The following is an 18,153-nucleotide window of genomic DNA, read 5'->3' on the forward strand; positions in this document are numbered from 1 at the left end:
AAAAAAAAAAAAAAAAAAAAAAGAATCTCTAGTTTAGAACAATATTGTTTATAACTTTAAAGATATCTTAGATTTATTTTTATTTTATGTATATGAGTATTTGGTGTACATGTATGTACGTGTACTACATGTATGCATGTGCCTGCCACATGCAGGCAGTGCCTGTGGAGCTAGAAGATCATCAGACCTTTGAGCTAGAGTTACAGATGGTTGTGCGTCCAGGAAGTTCAGTGCAGGTTTGTAGAGGCAGTTGAAGCCAGAGAATAAGAAGGAGCCAGAAGATTAGAAAAGATTGCTAGAGTTAGTTTGAGGCCAAGCAGAGCAAAAAGTCAGATGTAGAGAAAAGTCAGTTTGAATCAGTCAGACTGGAGAGGCGTTTGAGCCAGAAGAACTGAGTTGAACCAGTCAACCAGAGTTCAGAAAGAAATAGAAAGGATGAGCTTATTGAGGAGTAAGTCTTGGAGATGACAATTACTTCTTCAGGTAAAGAAAAGTTACTTTTACAGTGTGTGTGTGTGTGTGTGTGTGTGTGTGTATATGTGAATGTGTGTGTGTGTATGTGTGTATGTGAATGTGTGTGTGTGTATGTGTGCGCGCCACCACTTGTATATGGAGATCAGATAACTTGTGGGAGCCAGCTCTCTTTTTCCCATGAGGTCCTAGGGCTCACTCGGGTCATTAGGCTTGGTGGCAGGGACCTTTATTATCTGCTGAACGCGTCACCAGCCAATTATTTGTAATTTTTTGTTTTATCGAAATGAATGTTTTCTTTCTGCCTTCATTCAAAATCTTTTGTAAATGTTTCCCTGTAGGTGACAGTAAGATTTATTACCCAAAGATATAGATGAAGGCGTGAGAAGGGGCAGCTTGGCCATGTCTGCTGCTTTGTGCATGCTTCAGGAATAAAGGAGTAGAAACAGATCACAGGTTACAGGCCAGGCTGAGCAAACAGAACCACTGACATTCCGCCCAGAAGCAAGAGCTGCGCAGAGCAGAGCGAGGTGCAGGAGACAATTGCCACCTGCAAATGCACCCAGAGCCCAACAGCTGCCTTCACGGCTCAAGCCAGGACACGGCTGCACCAAGGACGAGGCGCCACACACCTCCTAAGCTTCACACACACACTCCCCTCTCTCTCGGAAGACACTGCAACCTGACCAGAAGCATCCAACAGCATCACTCAACAAGTTCAACTTTGCCTCACTCCAGCCCAGGATATGGCATCAATTCTGTGTCCTTCGATGCCTTCTAAAGCCCCCGAGCTCTGTGGACCCAACCCTCAAGTCTATCTGAGCCCTTATGATGTCACAGCCATCAGCCCCTGCCAGAACATCCTGCCTACTGGTCCTTGGCCACGGCATTTTCCACCTGTGCGAACACTGAGACCAAAACAAACCCAACTCACTAAGCACACGCCCAATGACCGTGGCTGAGGCTGAGCTAGGGTAGGCAAGACAGGACAGGGCACTCACTGCATGTATGATATCCAGCATGTTGTAGGCTTTGCTTGACTCCAAAGGGACAACTGTGTCCAGCTCGGGAACCAGACGGTCACTAGAAAAGAAGCAGATGGAGTGAGTGTGGAAACCACCGTCCTCCTGTGCGAGCTGAGAAGGAGATGAAGGAATCAGCACACTGATTGGGTAATGTGTCCTCACTGCCCCTGTCACCATGTCACTAAACAGACCTGAGTGAAATTCTAACATGTGTGGTTAAAAAACAAAAAAAAAAAAAAAGGAAAAAAATGAGATTTCTCCTGATCATAGTTCTTCTGTTTGCCTTTGTCCTTCCAGAGCGTTTCCTATGCTGGAGACACAGCGTGGTCTCTAAAGGACACTGGACAGAGCAGGACAAAGCCTGGGAACCCCTCTCTAACTTCCTGCAGCATCTAAGACAGAAGAGCTAAGAAACAGGTGGGTCTCATCCCCAAAGCAGGTTAACCAGCCGCAACCCCATTAGGCGGCAAAGCTGCAGGCCCACTGGACACATCACCACAGACCCGTCATACCCTGTCCTAAAACGCTTCCTCTGGCACGGCAGAGGTATCAAGACAAAGCTTGTGCCCACTTCCCTAGAGGACCCAGCAGCTTACAAAGTGGTCAGCAGCGCACTGCCCACAACCAGACAGCGCACACAAACATTTCCTTAAGGATGTGCTTCTACATCACTCAGGTTGTTCCTTATCAAGACTGGAAAAAAAAAAAAAAACTTCCATCTCCATGTTTAGACAACTCAAAAGTCTGAGCAAAATCTTGTGGTCTCTTCCGCCCCTGGAGTGATCCATCAGAAACTAGAGAAGTAAGGAAATCAGCAACAACTGCTCCTGTCCCCAGACGCCCCCATCTTCACCATAGCTGGGACCTTGCTGACATACTCCACAACCTACTCCAAACTGACCTGAGGTCCTGTCAGGACAGAGAGGCCCAGAAAGCCAGAGAATGGTAAGCCCGCTACCACCCACCTGGGGTCGTGGCACTCTCGGATGGGAGCCGGGTCCTGGCTGCTGAGGGGCAGGAAGTTGAAGAACTCACGCAGGTTACACAGAGCATCAACGTCATTGTCGAAAGCTCTGTGGGCCACACCTGAGAACACAGAGAGGATGGAAGGCCCAAGGGCTCACGGTCACCTACAGATGATGTATGTAGATGCTCATGGGCTTCTCCAGCTTGACTGCCACCAACCAAGCTGACAGCTCTGTCCTCGGTCCTGCCCAGGACAGGCACCCATGCCCCTGGCCAGAGCCTATTCTCTGTCTTGTGGAGCTTCTTTGCTGGCCCATGCCCTCCGGTTCTCTGCACTATAGGGGAAGATCGACACACCTCACTGTTCTGTAAGCAGTGAGAGACTATTCTACACCAGCTCCCCCACAGCCGCTCCCCCCTCACTGAGAAAGGTGATGCTCCACAGTGGGGCTTACTAATGGTGGAGGCAAAGGAGGAACACCCTTGGCCCTGGTGAGGGGTCAAGCCTAGTTCTGGAAGTGTTTGGAAATAAAAACCAGCCAAACAAGGGCCTAGCAGAACTCTTCCAAGCCTGCCTCACCCAGACCATCTGTTTCCACCAGTGCCCCATGATATCTCTGTCTTCAAAGACACCAGAGGGATGTGAAACCACACCAGTCACCCTCCTTGCTGTTCATCACTCAGCCAATCACTCTTCGACCCCGTGGCTTTGCATAAGCGATTGCCCACGCCTGGGTGCATCCCCCTTGATGGCCACAGGGAAGCCCTTTAAGCCCATTCATATAGCATCCTCAAGGTGAGTCCAACCCTTGCCCATGGTTAAAACCTCAACAATCCAACATACGGTGGCCTGTTCTTTCCCACAGACCATTTTACTTCAAATGCACTACATGATGTCCTCTTATCTTATATTGCCTGCCTGTGGACGGGGTTATGTTGTCTCCACAGACATATTCTTAGCACCAAGCACAATGATTCATACACTCGCTATCTGATAAATGAGAAAGGAATATTCTCAACAAGACTGAATCCTATTACTCAAAAAATATTTATAAACTGGCACAACATTCTGGAAGGCAGTCTGGCAGATCCTCAAAAAGATCAACAGCTATTCCACTCAAACCCGAACCTGTGCCAGCAAGAAATAAAAATGTCATACAAAAGCTCCCACACAAATGTTTATAACAGGATATTATATCATAAACACAACATATACATGTTAGAAGACACAAGTGTCTAACCATAGATAAACAAGACATGTTAGGGCTGGGCCTTAGGCTCAGTGGTAGACCAGTTTGTTTAACATGCTGGATGCCCTGGGTATAATCTCCATTACTGGGGAATAAAGAATGAAAAGAGTGAATGGTAGCCTACATCTATAATACCAGCACTCAAGAAGCTGAGGCAGGAGGATTAAGAATTCAAGGCTAGCCAGAGAAACTTAGTGAGATCCTATCTCTAAAATAAGTAATTAAATTAATAGTTATACATCTATACATTAGACAATTACTCCATTGAAAGGAATAAAGTCATGATATGTGACAAAGACTTGTCACAGACAAACTTTAAAAATCCACGGCAAACTGGGTATGGTGGCACAGACTATAACCCCAGCAAAGGAGTGTGAAGACAGTCTGGTCTCCTTGTGAGTTCCATGGCAATCAGGAGACCCAGTGAGACACTACCTCAAAACAAAAAATAAATGTAAAAAGTATACCAGTAAAAGAAGCTAGTCACAAAAGACTAACAGTTTTTAAATTTGAAAATTATAATTATATCATTTCCTCATACCTCCCCCTCCTGTGCCCATCCCCCCTGCAAAAAATGTTTTCTGTGGAATTTAGACTTTCAAAAAACATATGCCATGGGCCACTGAGATGGCTTAACAGGAAAAGCCATTGGTGACTAAGCCAGACAATCTGAGTTTGATCCCTGGGACCCACATGTAAAAGGAGAGAACCAATTCCCACCAGTTGTCCTCCAACCTTCTCATGGATATTATGCTGTCCCCCTTGCCACATTCACACAATATGTAGTGTACACACACACACACACACACACACCAACATGGCAGTTGATAAGAGATAGTATGAGAAGAGAAAAGAAATCAATAAAGGGAGACAAGAGAGGGAAATGGGGTAGATATGAACAAAGTACCTGATAGACACATTCAAAAAGGTAGACACAGAAACATTTTGTACAATAAATACACACTATGAAAAAAATTTAAAAGACAGCATCGTTGTATGACCCCACTTATATGAACTGTCTAAAATTAGCAAATACGCAGTGTGGTGGTTTGAATATGTTTGGCCCAAGAAGGAGCAATATTAGGTGTGGCCTTGAAGGAAGTGTGTCACTGTGGGAGTGGACTTTGAGATCCTCATCCTAGCTGCATGGAAGTCAGTCTTCTCCTAGTGGCCTTCAGATGAAGATGTAGAACTCTCAGCTCTCCCTGCACCATGCCTGCCTAGATGCTGCCATGTTCCCACCTTGATGATAATGGACTGAACCTCTGAACCTGTAAGCCAGCTCCAATTAAATATTGTTGTCCTTATAAGGGTTGCCTTGGTCATGGTGTCTGTTCGGAGCAGTAAAACCCTAACTAAGACACCCAGAAATAAAGTTGGCTCATGACCACATCTAATTCCACCAGCTAGAATCCTCGGTGTGCAGTAAGGTGTAACTGAAATAACATTTTCCTCAAAGTCAAAAGTAAAAACCCCAAGATAGCACTCCAGAATATTCCTTTGCAAGTTCGGCTGAACGTCTATAAGTCGCACCTACTTATGACCACCTAGACAGTCCCAACATCCCTTTACAGACGAGAGACTATAGAGAACTGCTAGCCTAGCACGTGGGCGGTCTGGGAGTGCGGGTGTGGGATGTTAGTAATAGCCTACCACTTAGTCTGAGACTGCAATCTGCCTACCACTTCTGTGGGTGTAAATCACCACCCTGCACAGCAATGCCTTTTTTAAATTTTTTTTTAACTTTTTCAAGACAGGGTTTCTCTGTGTAGCCCTGGCTGTCCTGGAAATCACTCTGTAGACTAGGCTGGCCTCAAACTCAGAAATCTGCCTGCCTCTGCCTCCCAAGTGCAGGGATTAAAGGCATGCGCCACCACCGCCTGGCAGCAATGCCTTCTTCTCACCTCCGGAGAGAAGGAAGATCATGTTCACGCGCCTCTCACCTGACACAGTGGTGTGGGTCTTGGCACCACCCAGCTGCTCCTGAGTGACATCCTCATTGGTAACAGACTTCACAACTTCAGGGCCAGTGATAAACAGGTAGGACGTGTCCTGAAATCAGATGTCCACAGTGTCAAAGTCAAGGCACCATTGCTACTCAGAGCTCACTCACCAAGACCACAAATGTAGGAAAGGTGACAGAGGAGAGTGTCAGGAAGAGGCTGGGACTCTAGATGCCCACGGGCTGAATAAAGACTTGCTTTCTGAGCCACACTGAGATTGTTTTTAAGATTTATGAGTACACCGTTGCTCTCTTCAGACACACCAGAAGAGGGCATCAGATCTCATTACGGATGGTTGTGAGCCACCATGTGGTTGCTGGGAATTGAACTCAGGACCTTCAGAAGAGCAGTCAGTGCTCTTACCTGCTGAGCCATCTCACCAGCCCAGACTGTGATGATTTAAATGAGAATGGCCCCCAGAGGCTCACAGATTTGAATACATAGTCACCAGAGAGCAGTACTGCTTGAAAGGATTAGGAGGCCTTCCGGCTGCCTATGGATCATGATGTAGCTCCTTCTCCAGCACGGTGTCTGGATGCTGCCATGCTCCCTGGATAACGACCCTGGACAAATCCCTGAAACTGTAAGCAAGCCCTAATTAAATGCTTTATATATATATATATATAAAAGAGTTGTCATGGTTGCCGGGCGGCAGCAGCTCACGCCTTTAATCCGAGAACTTGGGAGGCAGAGGCAGGTGGATTTCTGAGTTCGAGGCCAGCCTGGTCTACAGAGTGAGTTCCAGGACAGCCCGGACTACACAGAGAAACCCTGTCTCAAAAAACCAAACAAACAAAAAAGAAAAAAACCAAAAAAAAAAAAAAAAAGAATTGCCATGGTCATGGTATCACTTCACAGCAATGGAATACTGACTAAGATGCACACCATTCTCAGAAAAACACACTTCAGTCTCAGTGTGGCAAACTGCAGTGTGCTTCAACCTGCAGTGTGGCAAACCTAGGGCCACAGGTAGCCCTGACGTACTATGTGCTTGTTTTGTAGCTCTTCCCAGGATTCTGTCATTAAAACTTTTAAAAACTCCTACAACTTGGGGCTGGTGAGATGGCTCAGCAGGTAAGAGCACTGACTGCTCTTCCGAAGGTCCTGAGTTCAGATCCCAGCAACCACATAGTGGCTCACAACCACCCATAATGAGATCTGACGCCCTCTTCTGGGGCGTCTGAAGTCAGCTACAGTATACTATGCTAGAGCAAGTGGGCCAGAGGGAGCGGGACCATCCTTAGTTCAATTCCCAACAGCCACATGATGGCCATCTGTACAGCTACAGTGTACTCATACACACAAAATAAGTAAATAAATCTTTAAAAACAAAACCTCGTACAACTTCACATTTCCATGAAGGAGCTGAGGCATCAAGACGGTACACAGGGAACTACCTTAAGTGTGGATGGTTTTGGGAAAAGCCATTAGCCAGTATTCTGGTTATTACTGAGAGGACAGCAGGTAAAGAAAGGGAAGGGGGAAGCCGGGGCGGTGGTGGCGCACTCCTTTAATCCCAGCACTTGGGAGGCAGAGGCAGGCGGATTTCTGAGTTCGAGGCCAGCATGGTAAACAAATGAGTTCCAGGACAGCCAGGGCTATACAGAGAAAACCTGTCTCAGAAAAACTAAAAAAAAAAAAAAAAAAAAAGGGAAGGGGGAGAGACAGAAACAGACAGACAGACAGACAGACAACTGACTGAGAGACTGGAGATTCTGACTGGTTATAAAGCCCACACTGACCTCAAACTTTAGATCAACCTGCCTCTGCCTCATACATGCTAGGATTACAGGTGCACACCACCATACCAAACATTAATATGTAGCTTCTACTTTATATAAAACATTTATACAGAAGTGGGGGCAACGGAAAATGAATCTATATCTCTGATTTCCAAATCTCCAGACTCCATCCTGAAAAGTGGCCACTTCAGGCTCTGTTCTGTCTTTCCAGAGACATTCGATATGTCAAACATATTTTCTAAAACAAACATTTTTCTTTTGACACAATTCTTTGGAACAGTGTCCTGTGCATATTATTTCCAAACAAATTTGCCTTATTTTTTTTTAAACAAAATATATGATATCTTAAAAAGAATCCATGAATACTGTAGATTTTCCATAACTATATTGCACAGTTTGGCATAATTTAAGTGACCACTTAAATTTCTAGTAAATTACTAAATAAGCAATCCTGCAGTAAATCCCCTATCCAAATCATCAGTATGTTTTTGTTCCTTTGTTGGTTGGTTGGTTGGGGTTTTTTTATGGTTTTTCAAGACAGGGTTTCTCTGTGTAGCCCTGGCTGTCCTGAAACTCACTCTGTAGACCAGGCTGGCCTCAAACTCAGAAATCCGCCTGCCTCTGCCTCCCAAGTGCTGGGATTAAAGGTGTGAGCCACCACTGCCCAGCTTCATCAGTTCATATTATTCTGTCTGTGTGTTTAATGAATAGTGTATGTATGTGTGTGTGTGTTAGTTCTCTCCACTGACATTGACAAACTAAGAAAAAAGAATAGCCTGATACTACAACTTTAAATGTCTGCATTTTTGTTTTTTGCTGCTGTTTTATGTTTAATGTTCTCTAGATTATAATTTCTGATAAATTTAAAAAGACCAAGCTAGGCACTGTGGTGCATGCCTTTAAGCCTAGCACTGGAGCCAGAGACAAGGGGAATATCTATGAGTTCCAGGAAGGCCAGGGCTAGATTACATAGTGAGACCCTGTCTCAAAATAAAATAAAATAAAAACCAAAATAAACATTTAAAAGGAGAACACTTGAATTTTTCAGATTAAGTATTCTCATCTGCAGGCACATACAAATTGATTATTAATTATTTTTGCTTGTTTATTGAGACAGGGTTTCTCTGTTTAGCCCTAGCTGTCCTGAAACTCCCTCTGTAGACCAGGCTGGTCTTAAACTCACAAGAGATCTGCCTGCCTCTGCCTCCTGAGTGCTGGGATTAAAGTCCTGCACCATCACTGCCCACTTGGTATAAGCCTGAGAGCAGTTATCATCCCAAGTCTATCCAGGGATGCCCCCATACTAGTAAAAGCATGTACCGCTGTCAGCTTGATCCTGCTTAAGCACGAGGCCAACTGTCATGCACCAGTGATCTTATTAATACAGAGATCTGAGGCTGACACTTTAAAGCCAAATGTCGCTTCTTATAGTATACCCAAGGGACAATGAAGAGACACCAATAGATATGGCCTTTCACTTAGAGCTGTAATTATGACTTAACATGTAAAGATCATTAGCTCTCTGAGTACTCTTACCTGTTCTTGTTTATATGGATGTTCCTCATTTAAATTCATCAACAGCTCTAAGGCTCTTGCTAGAATATGAATTTACCCAGGATCTGGGAGACAACAGAAAAACATGCAATGTTACAAAGTGTGTGAGTGTCTTTGTCTGTGTATGTCTGTGTGTCTATGTATCTGTATATTTTCTATGTTGTGTCCTTGTTTAGAATCATACCAGTAAGGCCTTTCCCACTACACACACGCTGGTTTGTAAGTATTTATAGAATATTATTGATAGTAATTTTAAAAAGAAAAGAACTAACCCTGGAGGTGGTGTTACATACCTTAAAACCCAGTACTTGGGAGGCAGAGGCAGGTGGGTCCCTGAGTTCAAGGTCAGCCTGGTCTACAGAACAAGCTCCAGGACAGCCAGGGCTAAGCAGAGAAACCCTGTCTAAAAACGAAAAGAAAATAGAAAAAAGCTCGAGATGGAGATCTGTGGATACATGCACAATAAGGCAATCGTGTTTGCCTAGCTGGGGAGAATCTCCCATTTACCATCTTATGCCTCTGCATAATTGGTCACGCACATGATTAAAATCAGATGCATTATCAGAAGGTATATGCCTTCTGAAAATGGAACTATATCTGTTAATTAAAACAGAAAACTAGGGCCGGGCAGTGGTGGCGCAGCACTTGGGAGGCAGAGGAAGGCAGATTTCTAAGTTTGAGGCCAGCCTGGTCTACAGAATGAGTTCCAGGACAGCCAGGGCTATACATAGAAACCCTGTCTCGAAAAACCAAAATAAAACCAAACCAAACCAAACCAAAACAAAACAAAACAAAAAAACCAAACCAAATCAAACCAAAACAAAACAAAACCAAAAAACCCAAAAACAAAGTCAGAAAACTAGGCTATGGAGAGATGGTTAGGTAGTTAAGAGTACAATTCTAGGGTAACTGGTGCCCTCTTCTGGTCACCCTAAGTACTACATGCATGCTGTGCACAGACATACTTTTAATTTTTTTTTTTTTTTTTTTTTTTTTTTTTTTTTTTTTTTTTTTTTTTTTTTTTTTTTTTTTTTTTTTTTTTTGGTCTAGCCTGAGACCTTGAGACTAACATGAGCAAGGCAGAGACTAGTCAGCCAGAGAGGGTGGTGATTATTGAGAGGATAAAGTACTTGACAACAGTAATCCCCTTCCCCCCCCCATTCCAAGGAGGCCAAAGTAGGATGAGACCCCAAAGGCACAGCTTTGTCCTCAAAAGCTGACAGTGTGCTTCTATCCCAAAGGTCAGGGAGATGCTATTGGGCAGTTAGTTTCCAAGTCTTAAACTGCTCGGGGCAACCCCAGTGGCAACTAGGGCAGTGTGCAGCTTCCACACTAGATCACAGAGTGGGGATCCCAGAAGTTTAACCAGAAACTGCAAAAACCTCCCCGATTTGGACACTACAGCATGAGGTGGGGTTCCTCCCCAAGACTGAGAAGCATTGGCTCCTCTGCAGCCACTCATAATGAACACCAAAGTTGCCCTAGTGCATGCCTGGACTCGGGCACACATTTGCTGAAGACCCACCCCCTAAGTTCCCCACTCCATCATACTGTAGTGTTCTGAAGTGTTTCAAGCCTCATAGGCTAAGAAAGTGACAGAATGTGGTAGCAGGGAAGGCGTCTCTCTGAGATAGCACATAGAAGCCTGGCACCCATCAGGAAGTACGACAGCATGTGGCTCTAGAAGGGAAAGTTACTGTAGAGGCTGTGAAGAGCTGCGGGGAGGAGGCAGCTGAGAAAGACACCAGAGGAGCTACCTGGATATTTCCAAGAATGTGGGGTGATAAAGGGGATGAGAAAATTGCCTCCGGATATGCCAAAGAACAGCAGAGCTTCAACAATGCTTTGCAGTCTGATTAGAAGCAACTGCTAAATCTTAAAGCACAGAGAGAGAAGGGGAAAGGGAAAAATACCAGCTAAGACAGCCCAGCCCCTGGAAATGGCCCAGTGCCTGGAAACACACCTCTAGTCCTACGGCTTCGCATTCTGGCCAAACCAAATAAAACCGGACAGAACCAGTTGGGAGAGGGCGAAGCAAACAGTACAGGTCTGGCCCAGGAGGACCAAGTGCTTCAAAGACCACACTGAGCTAGTCCCTAGGCACCAAATCAAGACTAGATCTGAAGTCATCCTACAATACCAGGCAATAAAAACAGAGGCTTGGCACTATGTCAGCCGGAGGGGAGGCCTGTTAGATCACAGGTTCCTGTCAGAAAAAATGTATTCATCATGGAAAATTATTCTGAAGTTTTATACTACCACAATATCTGGAATAACTCACACAAGAGGAACACTTGATCGACAGGATCTTCCTTCTGGGCTAAAATTCACATTCTGGTAGATGGCTTGTATGGACTCTGTCACACACAGCAAAAGCACAGTGCCCTAGAAGGCTGTTGTATAAATTTCAAAATATTTGAAAAGCTCTGTAAACAGTCGGGTGCCATCCATTTCTCAGGCTGCAACTGACATTCTAAGATAATAAAATGACCTACAGGCCTAGCAGAAATGAAGACCATCTAAATAGGTCCTGGAATCTCTCAATATATTGGTCTATAGAAACAATGGACCCATAAAGAAATGAGATTTTCCCCAGGAATCTCATCTGGAGAAGGAACAGGCACCAGCTACAGGGGGAAACATGTCTCCCTGGAAGCCCTCACAGATTCCTACAGAACTATCAGGCCACCTGCAGGATGAGGCTGGAGGAGGAGGAGTCTGTGGTGGCTGGGGCCACACCTTGACCAGACTTGCATAGAAGCATACATTCCTCTATTTAAACGTTAGCCTCACTTCAGGACTGAAGACTGACTTCAGGGTTCCCTAGATCTCTCCTTGTCCCCTTTCCAAATGTGGACAGTGAGCACCTTCTGGTTTCCACTAATTTGACTCTTTAATTTCTACCGAGGACAGTGGCAGGACCTGCCTCGGGTAACAGGTTGTAAACCCCCCCACACTTTGACAACAATCATGGTAAGGACTTCAATTACAGCATTTTCCACAAACACAAATTTTGTGAAAGTGCCTGCTGGGATTAATGCTCTCCCAGTCTTTAATCAGACCCAGGAACCCTGTTCTAAGCTACTGGAGATTTTACTTAAGGAAGCTGTATATTAACACTGACCAGTTAGCTGGAGACTGACCCCTGGGGTCTGAGGACTGATCCCAGTCGAGTGATGCTCCCATACGGGAACCCAAGGTCAGCTTTATGTTTCTCATAAAGTTGAAATAAACTTCAGAATAATTTTCTGGAATTCTTAGATTTAGATGTAAATTAGATTACTCTAAAGAATCAATTCTGGCTTTAACTTGTAACCATCTTGTGAAATATGTGATTTCTTTTGAAAAAAAATTTTTTTAATTACATTTATGTATTTTATATCCAGTCCCAGGGGGTCTGACACCTTCTTTTAGCATCAGTGGGCACTGTACCCACACGTGTGCATACAAAACACTCTTACACAATAAAACAAAAATAAACCTTAAAACATACTAAATATATAGTAGTCAAGGCAGTGATTGTCTTGTCCCCAAAAACAAGCACCAAGAGAACCAACCATGGAGTCTACGAACAAGCTCTCAAAGTCAACTGATCTTTGACAAGGGTCTAGCTTGAGGATAGAGGCTGTTAAGAGTGCTTGCCTGGGCTAGACCCTGGGTTCAACCCCTGGGAATGCATGGTGAAGTTCCAACTTTGGAAAACAGTCTGGCAGCTTCTTCTAAAACTAAATCCATATTCAACGCCTAATTCTGCAGTGCACTCTGGCATTTACTCAAGCCATCTGATGACGGCCATCCGCAATCCACACAGGACCCGGATGTTTATAGCAGTAATGCTGAAACTTGGAAGGGACCAAGATGTTCTTCAGCAGGTAAAGAGAAAAAAATAATCCCTGAAAGATATAGATAAGGAAATAGTATTTGGTACTAAGACACACGCTACCATGCCAGGAAAGTAAGGAACTTTAAAGTGTAAGACTAAGTTAAGGAAGGAAGCCAGCCTGAAGAGACTCCATACAGCCAGTAATGAGGGGATCCCAACTACATTAGATTCCAGAAAGCGCAAAGCATACATGCAGGGGAGAGAGATGGCTCTGTGCTCACAAGTACTGGCTGCTCTTATACAGGATCTGGGTTCATTTCCCAATACCCACACAGCAGCTCGCAACCATCTGTAATTCCAGTGCCGGGGGATCTGACACAGTGTTCTGGCCTCCATGGGCACCAGGCACACAGATGGTACATATATACACAGGCAAAATACCCATACCCATAAAATAATTATAATTTTTAAAAATACAGGCAATAAAGAGACCAGTGGTTTCCACAGGCTGGGGAAGAGGGTGGCGTCATTATTTATTATCATGCGAGAGGAAAGGTGAGAGGGGCCTGGCACACGTGCACCATGACACTTGTGAGTGGAGGTCTGAAGACAACTATGGGGAGTCAGTTCTCTGCTTTCACAGGGGTTCTAAGGATCAAATGCAGGCTTGCAAGGCTTGCAAGTGGTTTACCCACTGAGCCATCTTGCCAGCCTGACACTGAGGTCCTGCTGCTGGGGTTACAGACAAGCACCACCATGTCCAGTGTAAGTACAAGTGGGGTAGGAAGAACCCAGGCTCTTCCAAAAGCTACATCTACGGCCATCGAGGATGAACAGGTTTGCATAAGAAACATCAATGGGTGCAGAGTAGATCTGAGTAGTCTGGAAGGGTCTACCCAAAAGGTGTAAATAAGTGACAGAGAGCGACAATGGCATGCCAGACAAACCTCAGTTACCAAACTAGCGTCCCAATGGACAGATGAGCAGTCGCTGAGGAACATGGAGAGACAAATTCCTGAAGGAGGCACAGGATACCACATGACCAGTGAGTGTCTCAATGGAGGACCCATCACCATGAATGCCATAGATGGACCAGGGCTCCCAACCATGAATCTAACCTTTTTTTTTTTCTTTTTTTTTTTTTTCCACTGGTCACTCTGTAGACCAGGCTGGCCTCAAACTCAGAAATCCAATCCGCCTGCCTCTGCCTCCCAAGTGCTGGGATTAAAGGCATGCACCACCACCGCCCGGCACGAATCTAATCTTAAAGACATGTTGGATAAATACACACTGGAGAACAAAGTAACTTACCTTATAACCTTGAAAAATGCCAGTAATCAAGACGGGAGCCATAGCCCAGAAGGCATTGCCTCTGCCTAGTATGTAAGGCCCTGGGTTCAATCCCCAGCACATAAGAAAAAGGAAAAATAATGATCAACATCATGACTAAGAAACTGTTCTGGTCGAAGGAGATCAAAGAGATGTGAGCCCCCAAAATGGATTGTCATAGGGTTTTACTGCTGTGAGCAGACACCATGACCAAGGCAATGCTCATAAGGACAACACTTAATTGGGGCTGGCTTACAGTTTCAGAGGTTCAGTGCATTATGGTCAAGGTGGAAGCATGGCAGCATCCAGGCAGCATGGTATAGGAGTTGCTGAAAGTTCTACATCTTGTTCCGAAGGCAGCCTGGAGAAGACTAGCTTCCATGCAGCTAAGACAAAGGACTTAAAGCTCATGCTCACAATGATGTACTTCTTCCAAGTAGGCCACACCTCCTCCAACAAGGCCACACCTCCTACTCATGCCACTCCCTAGGCCAAGCATATACAAACCATCACATGAATCCTGTACTAAAGAAAAACCTGGGTGCTAGAGAGATGGCTCAGCAGTTAAGAGTATTGACTGCTCTTCCAGAGGTCCTGAGTTCAATTCCCAGCAACCACATGGTGGCTCACAACCATCTGTAATGAGATCTGACGCCCTCTTCTGGTGTGTCCGAGCTACAGCATACAGTGGAGCAAACAGGGCTGAGGGAGCGGGGCTGGAGGGAGCATAGGTCCTGAGTTCAATTCCCAACAACCACATGCCATCTGTGTACTCATATACATTAAATATACATACAGTGTACTCATATACATTAAATAAATAAAAAAGAAAAGCCTACATGGACCATTATTGGGCTAAGACCCTGGGATGCAGGTCTAAGTAACCTGTTTCTCACAATATATGACTCCACTGACTTCACAAGACTGAAATCGATCACACTGCCCTGAAACTAGACAGACGGGAACAGAAATTTCATGACATTTAGAAATGAAATGAAACAAACAAAGAATCAATGCTCTGCAGGAGGAGGCACAGGAGAAATCAGAAATGATCTTGAGACAATGGAAAACCAAAACATATCAAGATTCATAGAGCATACGGAGGGTCAAGAGGGCCATACTAGTAAAAGCCTCAAAGTGGGGCAGGGGGTGGTGCACGCTGGAGGGGGGGTGACTAAACCTAAAGCCACCTGAGGAAAGGAACTAGAAAAATAGAAAGGAAACAACAATCACAAACACGGTAAAACTAAGGGCTAGTGGCTGAAAACATCAGCAAAATGAACCTTTTTTTGTTTGTTTGTCTTACTGTTTTTGAAAGAGGGGCATGGTACATCACATTGCCTGTCCAGTTCAATGCTTACCATGCAGAGAAGGCTGCTGCTGCTGTTGAAGTTGCAGTAATCCTCCTGTCTTAGCTTCCTGAGTTCCGAGATTACAGTGTGAGCTACCACAATTAGAAGCTAGACTTAAGTCAGCTGTCCATGCTATGTAAAGCAACAAGCAGAGCCAATGTGTCCCCAATGAGGCTGTTAGAAGCCAAAACAGAAAATCCAGCCTAAAACTGACATGGAACCTTCACAGATCGGCAGATGGCCAAAACAATCAGACAAAAAAAAAAACAAAGTTTGGCATCTCACATTTTTTTTTTTCAAGACAGGGTTTCCCTGTATGGCCCTGAATGTCCTGGAACTTGTTCTGAAGACCAGGTTTGAACTCAATGATCCACCTGCCTCTGCCTCCCACACCCTGGAATTAAAGATGTACACCACAACACTGGGCCCACACTTTTTTATTTCAAAATTTATCCTATCTTAATGGTAATCAAAACAGCATGTGCCAATGAGGGAGAGCAGCTAGCCCAGAAAGAAACCCTCAGCTATTCAGTCAAATGATCTCTGACCAGGGTGATTGTGTTAGCAACCAGCTGGCTGAGGTCTTTTCGCTCTGCCGAGATAGAAATCATGGCAGGCCAAGGGCTGTTGCTGGGCAGTGTCTGTGTCCCTCTGTGGGCATGTGACAGGAGCAAGCAGTGGCAGACGGAAGGTGGAAGCAGCAGCAGATGGTACCCTACCGTTACAGCTCAGATGCAGGCTTCAGGTAACAGGGCTCTTAGCTCCTACGCAGGCTAGAGAAGTTGGTATTCCTTAGCAGCTGCCACTGCAGCCTCTGAGCAGACCCAGGAATAGGGATTCCCCAGCCTCTGACAATGGTCAGTGTCAGAGCTCAGTGGCCTCAGGTGTGAGACTCTTGACCTTATAGGCTCTGGGATTCTTCCAGTAAGCAGAGACCACCCACCCACTGGCTCTATAGCAGTTCACACTTCTGCAGCCTCGGCTCTCTGTCCTCATCCTTACTTCAGCTGCCTTTTAAATGTGTGTATGGGGCTGGGAGGCGTATGGTGCAGGTACCCACAGAGGCCTGAAGAGAGCACGGGAGTCCCTGGACCTGTAGTCACAACAGTTGTGAGCTGCCTGACATGAGTGCTGGGGACCAAACCAGAATCCTCGGGAAGAGCAGTAAGTGCTCTCAATCCCATTAACCACTGAGTTTTCCCTCTCACCCCACACCACTACAAGGAGATAAGGAATAGTTGTCTACTGGCCCTCCTGCTGCAGGAGACAGCTTGGGAGGGAGAATGACACGCTTCCAAGCAACAGCCTGCTTACACCTAACCAGACACATTAGCACACATCGCAGTACTCCGAATGATAGGCCAGGGTCATCCAGAACTCAACGAAGTTGATGGTAGAAATAGTTCTGGCTTGAGGCTGAACCTTCGGCAGCCAGTGGTCAGCCCTCCTCACTGCGCGCTTTTCTCAAGGATGCTCAGACAGCCATGGGGGCGTGAGAGTGGTTCCACTGGCTGGCTGGCTGACAGTCCTTCTGTTGAAGGAAGCCAGAATTCTACAGTAACCCAGGTGGGAAATGATATGCGTGGTCAAAGCAGGGCACTAAGAAGAACCTGGGGTGCCTGGGGTTATATCCCCCAAGGGAGGGCCTAGGATGCTAGGATGTGGGATATGAGGGGAAAATGTCAGTCACTGTGTCATCCCACAAGAGCCCTGGAGGGTGGGACTTCCATGGGAAATGGGAAAGGCCAGGAAGAGCAGTGGGTAAGAGTGCTTGCTGCAAGAAAAAGGACCTTAGTTAGGATCTCTCACCCGCCTAAAAATGATGCTAGGCGTGCCTGGTTAAGTATGAGACATTTACTGAGGCTCAGAGGGAAAAGCTGTTATGAAAGTGAATCCTGGTGAATATATTTGAGGACAGCATAGAAAGCAGTACTTGAAGTCAGGAGACAAGATAAAGTCACTAAAGAGACAAGACGGTAGAGGAAACCAAGAGCATGATGTCCCATGGCTCAGAGAGAGGTCGGCCTCAGCCAACCGCTGAAAGGGATGCTGACTGGACCTAACACGCAGGGATCTTGATATCAGACGTGACCCCAAATAGAACTGTCTCTGTGTATATGTGCTTATGTATGTGTGTGTAATATGTATGTGTGCACATATGTGGGGGGGGGTGTGCACACATGAGCATACGTGTGTTAACCAGAAGTTGACAACGATTGCTTCTCCACCTCGTATTTTGAGACAGGGTCTCTCACTGAACCTGGACTGGAGTGTACAGATTTGGCGGATCTGCCTGGCCAGCAAACTCCATGGGAACCCGCTCTGCTTCCTCACGGTAGGATTATGTCACCAGTGTGCTCAGGCTTTTATAAGTCTTAGATATCCAAACGTGCACGTGTCTGCACAGCAAGGACATTACCAATGGAGCCACACCCCCAGAAATGAATCTTTTATAAGTGTCCAATATACCTAGATCTATCACTCAATGCTATTCTATCTGATGAATTAAACAGCTCTGACAGCTCAGCACTTCCCATTATACTTCGTGAGATGTTTATATTTTCTTAAGACTTCTTTTTTTTTAACTTTTATTGCATTATGATGAGAAAAGTTACATGATTTCAATTTATCTGAATTT

At 45.3% G+C, this 18,153-nt stretch overlaps 1 protein-coding gene across 1 annotated transcript in view; it reads right to left on the minus strand.

Moving 5' to 3' along the window:
• The window catches only part of Pccb (propionyl-CoA carboxylase subunit beta), a 58,031-nt gene that overhangs the window by 13,431 nt on the left and 26,447 nt on the right, over nt 1-18,153 (minus strand). Inside the window, exons 7-9 of the mRNA XM_031344521.1 lie at nt 5,656-5,764; nt 2,462-2,582; nt 1,473-1,554 (exon numbers count right to left, since the gene is read on the minus strand). Coding sequence (XP_031200381.1) covers nt 1,473-1,554; nt 2,462-2,582; nt 5,656-5,764 — 312 coding nt within the window. The remainder of the gene's footprint in view (nt 1-1,472; nt 1,555-2,461; nt 2,583-5,655; nt 5,765-18,153) is intronic.

This window comes from Mastomys coucha, unplaced genomic scaffold (genome assembly GCF_008632895.1).
Source record: "Mastomys coucha isolate ucsf_1 unplaced genomic scaffold, UCSF_Mcou_1 pScaffold23, whole genome shotgun sequence".
NCBI lineage: Eukaryota > Metazoa > Chordata > Mammalia > Rodentia > Muridae > Mastomys > Mastomys coucha.